Source organism: Rhincodon typus, chromosome 6, assembly GCF_021869965.1.
Source record: "Rhincodon typus isolate 14 chromosome 6, sRhiTyp1.1, whole genome shotgun sequence".
Classification (NCBI taxonomy): Eukaryota; Metazoa; Chordata; class Chondrichthyes; order Orectolobiformes; family Rhincodontidae; genus Rhincodon; species Rhincodon typus.
Genome location: NC_063337.1, coordinates 67,048,684 through 67,054,683, shown reverse-complemented (window position 1 = coordinate 67,054,683; position 6,000 = coordinate 67,048,684). Strand labels below are relative to the sequence as shown.

The following is a 6,000-nucleotide window of genomic DNA, read 5'->3' as shown; positions in this document are numbered from 1 at the left end:
CCCAATCAAGTTACTTATATATGGGATGGGGAATAATGTGCAGGCATAAACGTAGAAAGACAAAAAGGGGGTTGGGGTGATATACATATCAGATGTTTCTGGATGTCACGTTTTACTCATTGATCCTGTGCTGATTAGATCATTAAGCTGGTCATCCTAGAGCAGGAAATCTGACTCCTGCTGCTAACCTCCTTGATGAATTCTGACCATCCTGTCTTGCTCTCTAAAGCTGTATCTTCAATTATGGGATTTACCTCTGGGGTCAAACACATCGCAGGTTCAAGATTAGGAGTGAAGACCTGAAGTATGGCCATGGTACATTGGAAATCTATGAAAGTAACTCATTCATTTGACATCTTCACAATGTATTCTTAAAAATATTCCACTGGGATCAATTGACGCTGGCTGTTGTCAAGACACCTCATGTCAATTGACTAGCAAATCCAGAAAGTATATGGAAATGCAATGGCTGAGTTGAAAAGCTATTCCCAAAATGTGCTGAATATGTGAGCTTCCAGAATGCTCACAGCACAATACCTCATTACAATTCCAACCAATATTTGAATTATTAGACAGACAAAATCTGAGGGGCATCTGAGTTTGGGTCGCATTGAAGAGTATTAAAAAGTGTTGCTGTAATAGTTCATTAGAAACTTAGAAAGATAAATATGCAACAAATGTTGGACATTTAGAATATAAACACAAGATGATTAAAGAGATCTCGTAGTGTCTGAAAGAGATTAATATTTTGGTTGTAGACCTTTCATTGGAAAATGAAACATAAACGAATGTTGAAGTATACAAGGAAAGGTCTCCATAACAGAGAAAAAACATGAATAAGTTGAATGAACTTTCAAACCATTTAATGTGTTGATGGATATAAAAGATTTATAAAATGATGGTTTCAGACATACAATTATATGATAATTGCATTATTATTCTGGCATGTTTTCAAATCCAGATCAAAGGATTTTAACAATTAATGTGTCACAGCACTGAATGTGATCACACATAACACAAAAAGGACAACTGTGGTTATAAGAAACAATATATTTTATTTTAATTCCAACACCACAACCTTGGAAAGTGGTTCCGTACCAAAGCACATGAGAATATGTAATAGTATAACGTGGTGGAGACGAAAATAAAGATCAGTCTCAAATAAACCAAGATTTTCAATATTTGTTTTCCACTCCTATAGAAAATGTTAGTTGGAGTTTATCATGAATGATATTGGATAAAAAAACATACTACAGTACTGCATGACATCATGCCAGAACTTAAAACAAAACGACGTATATCCCAAAACTCCACAGTCGATATGGGATAATGTTTAAAAATGAGGTGCAACATTTGTCTATTTTGTCCCTAGGCAGGCAAGTTGTAGAGGTACCAGGGGACAGACAAGCTTTTCCTAAAAGTTTTTAATGTTTGTCCACTGTATAGAACAATATTTTGTTTTTAATTTGACTTAATAAATCACCTTTTGTGCTTTTTTGTTAATACTTTTCTGTCAGAGATTGTAGTTTAGTTTATTATGTTCCAGAGCCGCAAAAGATTTTTTTAAAATGGTGTATACCAAACATGAACATGTAAACAAGACTGATACTTTGTGAATCATGATGCTCACCTCTCTCAAACACGAAGTCACAGTTGAAATCCCTTTCACAATGTAATACAGTGCACAATCAGAAGAAGCTTCTGGGGAAATAGTCCACAAAGTAAACATAACAGGTGCAACTTGTAACAAATTGTGATCCACATATTACGGCTGCAGTCTTCAGAAGCACGTCACCCAGCTTCCACAGAAATGATTGAAATCAGAAAAAACCACTGACCGAGCAATACAAGCTTCATTTTGAAGAACTCTTGTACATTCTAAACATTCTCTTTGTTTTTTGTATGAACAATTTTCAGTTTATCTTTGCTTATGCACAGGGATCCCAATGCATTTTAAATACCTCTGCATGTAGTGCAGCATAAGGATAAATGTTCCAACTGTAAAGCCTGCAAGCAGCTAAAACATCATATTTCCTAGATTTCCTGGTCCTTGATGAAAGTCCATGCCTACATCAGCAGTCAGACCTCTGGGCCTCATTTGGGGTGGTATCATCATATTCTGTTGAGGTCCCACCATCCCTGGGATAGGCATCATCAAGTTGTGCTGAGGGGAGCCTACAGGGCCAGGGTGACTGTACATACTTCCCGGGACTCTTTCCTTTCCTTGAATCATAAGTGCATTTAAGTTGTTCATCTGTGTGTGCACGCCACCTTGTGATGGTGAAATTAAACGATGTTGAGGACCCATCATGCCTTGATGCATGAAACCAGGTAGTCGCATGGGATTGTGGCCTGAGACAGAGGCAGCATTACCCATGGCCATACCCTGAACTCCAACCACACTATGTCCTCCTACGCTAGGCATCGGCAACCCCATTCTGCCTGGATTTGGCTCTCCCATCAATCCTTGCATGTGATGTGAAAAGCCAGGACTGGGAAGCTGCAGCTGCTTGCGCCCCTGGCTGTCCCCGTGGGGAAAGTACTGCAGTGTCTGGCTGGGCTTCTCCGATGGAATGATTTTGGATAGGTCAAACTCCGGGATTCCAGAAGCATTTGGGCGAATGACATCCTGCAATTCGGGGTCATTGTAGACTGAAGGCATGTGATTTCCCACAGCAGTGTACGAGTCTGGCATGCCTGGTGGCACTGTCTTACACAGAGATTGGTCTGGAGAAGGCCGTGTGATGCTATTTGGACGTCCAAGTAGCCCTCCTTCCCCAGAAAATGCTATTCCAGGTGGGAAAACTCCCTGTGGGCCAGGGTCATTCACTGGAAAGGATACCTGATGAGTTGGTGACTGCACTGGTGGGTAAATCTGTTGCCCCTGTAAAAAAACCATGCGCCCTTGATGTAGCATCTGTGGATTCGCAATTGATGGATCCTGCGGAGTATGTGGCACCATGGGGCCATGGGGCATCATGTTGGGTCCCATAGGGCCATGTGACACCACGTTAGGTCCAATGGCATTCGGAGAGGGCATCTGGTTTGTTATATGATGTGAAAGAGGCTGTCCACCGAGAACATTCATTCCCATCGGACTCAGAGAAGGCATCTGCCCGGCTGAATGAGGGGCCGACAGTCGTGTCTCATTTAAATGGTTGACCCCTGATAACAAAAACAAAGGAAAACTTCAACACTCATCACTTTTAAAATGCAGATTTTATACTTGAACAGAAATGAAACAATGATGAAGTGAAAGTACAGTTCAGTTTTTCCCACCTTTTCTCTTTGACATTTCAGTGCTTCTAAGTTAAACAATTCTAGAACTAAATGTTGGCAGCATGGATTACAATGAAATTAATTACACTTCAGTTTGTACTTTCTGTGCATGACTTAGGGAATGATAAAGACAGCAAGTTCTTTCATAAAGTGAGGGAGAGAGATTTTTAGCAATGGAGATCAGACAAATGATTTGAACATACTAGTGCAAACAGCTGAGGCAATAGCACAATGAGCCATCAAGTAGAAAGTTGAAAAATTGGAAGGAGGCTTAAGCAGGAATGAAGAAGAACCAGATATTCTTCAAACTGTCATTTGATCACTCAACTAATTAATTCATTAAATATTTCTTTCATCTCATACCTTCAAAAAATTCATCAGATTTTTATCAATATACTTCCTTCAGTAAAGAATTTTTATTCAGAAAAATTCATTTGAACTTTCAAAAATGGGCTCTCACTTCTCCCTGTGGCATTAATAGCTAAGTTGTTTTTACTAATAGTGTAAAAAATTACTCTCAATAGAAAAATTAGATTACGTTAATTTTAAAAATTACATAGACAGCTTCAATCACTACTAACAATAAAAGGTTTCCCATATAAGATAAACTGGCAATAAATATAACCATAGCATGAGCTAAAAATCTTACAAGCTGAGCTCTTGTGGAAGATTTCTGTATTCTGCATTGAATCTAACAGGGTTCTGAACGATATTGCCAGTGACAAGATTTGTGGCAGAATTGGATGAGAAGTCAGGCGAAACCAATTTCGATGTCTCCCTCCGTTTTTAAGCTTTTGACAAGATGAGTTTGTCACTAGGCAGTGGCCAGTTGCCAGTTAAGTAGGATTATAGCCTGTTAAACACTTTATTAATGGCACATCTTACATCATTAATATTCAGTTCCCTATCTTACCAAACATGCTGAACAAGATGGACATTGAAAATTCTTGAACCGGAAGTCAGAGCAGGTACCTGGAGACTTCATCTCAATGCTTGCTCCAAATTACCTCTTTTTCGCTCAGGACCAAATAGCATCTCAGAGCATGATCCACCAGTACGAGCTACAGACACTGGTGTCCAGGATTTGTCAACCCCTCACAAACATGGCACCTCCCCAAACCATTTGCAGACCACATGGGTAATATCGATGACTCGCACTGATCGGCTGCAGCAGGGACACTTGCGGGAACAGGGCCCTAGCTCAAGGTTCAGACCAGTCTGCATTTCAAGGCTGCTCGCTTGCTCACTTAATGCCTCACTGTGCCATGATGTGCTTGTTAATGCATTGTGCTTCTGCCAGAGACAATAGCTCTAAGTACTGCTATATTGAAGTGCTCTTTTGTGCATACACACCGACTGACCGCTTTTCAGTAAGGATCTTTTTGGGAGTGTGGGGAACATTTGGCTATATGGCACACACCATGACATCAATCTACATTTACCACATGTGCCAACTGCCTGTGTAGCAAACACAATGCACGTTTGCTCAACCAAACGGTTATGTTAGCAATTGGTTGGGGCTAGTTCTCATTCCTTAGTCAAGGGGGTCAGGAGTAAGTCAGGGAGTCCTGGTATTGTAAGCTATTGGCACTGAATGCATGCAGTCCAGAGGCTTAGCTGCGGTCAGTGTCTGCTAGGCTTACACTCAGGAGTCAGAGTCATACTAATTTACAGCACAAGGAAAGGCCTTTGGGCTGTCGCATCTGTGCCAGTCAAAAGCAACCACCTAAGTATTTTAATTGCATTTTCCAGCACTTGGCCCATAGCCTCATATACCTTGGCTTCGTAAGTTCATATCTAAAATGATTCTTAAATATTATGAGGGTTTCTGCCTCTACCAGCCTTACAGGCAGTGAGTTCCAGATTGCCATCACCCCCTGGGTGACAAAGCTTTTCCTCGCCTCTCCTCTCAATCTCCTGGCCTTTTCCATAAATCTTCATGCCCAGTCTTTGATCCCTCCAGAAAAGGAAAACGTTTCTTCCAGTCTATGATGTCTGTCTTCATCTTGGGGATGCAACGGCTAGTAGTATTATCGCTAGACAATTAACCCAGGTTCTAGGATCCTAGGTTCAAATCTCGCCATGGCAGATGTTGGAATTTGAATTCAATAAAACAAATCTGGAATTAAGGGTCTAATGACAACCATGAAACCATTTTCAATTGTCAGAAAAACCCATCTGATTCACTAAAATCCATTAGGGATGTAAATCTGTCATCTTTACCTGGTCTGGCCTACATGTGACTCCAGACCCACAGCAATGTGGTCGATTCTTAACTGCCCTCTGGGCAAATCAGGTTGGGCAATAAATGCTGGCTTAGCCAGACATGCCCACATCCCCTGAGTGATTAGAAAAGTCTCTCCTAAATCTCTTCTAAGGAAAACATCTCCAGTCTGTCTAATCTTTCACTGTAAGTGAAATTCTCTAGATAAAACGGGATATCAAAAGGTACAAGCAGGTAAGATAAACTAAATTACCAGAAAAGATTCTCGTAAATCTCCTCTGCACCCTTTCTAGTGCTATCACATCCATCTTCTGACGTGGATTCCAGACCTGCACACAATAATCTAGCTGTGTCTAAACTAACATTTTATACAGTTCCATCATAACCTCCTTTCTCTTAAACTCTCCGCCTCAACTAATACAGTCAATTGTTCCGTATGCCTTCTTAACCACTTTATCCACCTGTCCTGATACATTAAGGGACCAGTGTATATGCTC

At 40.6% G+C, this 6,000-nt stretch overlaps 1 protein-coding gene across 2 annotated transcripts in view; it reads right to left on the bottom strand.

The window, feature by feature from the left end:
- Positions 1 to 1,084: 1,084 nt before the first annotated feature.
- The window catches only part of bcl9 (BCL9 transcription coactivator), a 136,983-nt gene continuing 132,067 nt past the window's right edge, over positions 1,085 to 6,000 (bottom strand). For both annotated transcript variants that reach the window (XM_048598360.1, XM_048598361.1), the window contains one exon: positions 1,085 to 3,165. In XM_048598360.1, coding sequence (XP_048454317.1) covers positions 2,018 to 3,165 — 1,148 coding nt within the window. In that variant the 3' untranslated portion in view covers positions 1,085 to 2,017. The remainder of the gene's footprint in view (positions 3,166 to 6,000) is intronic.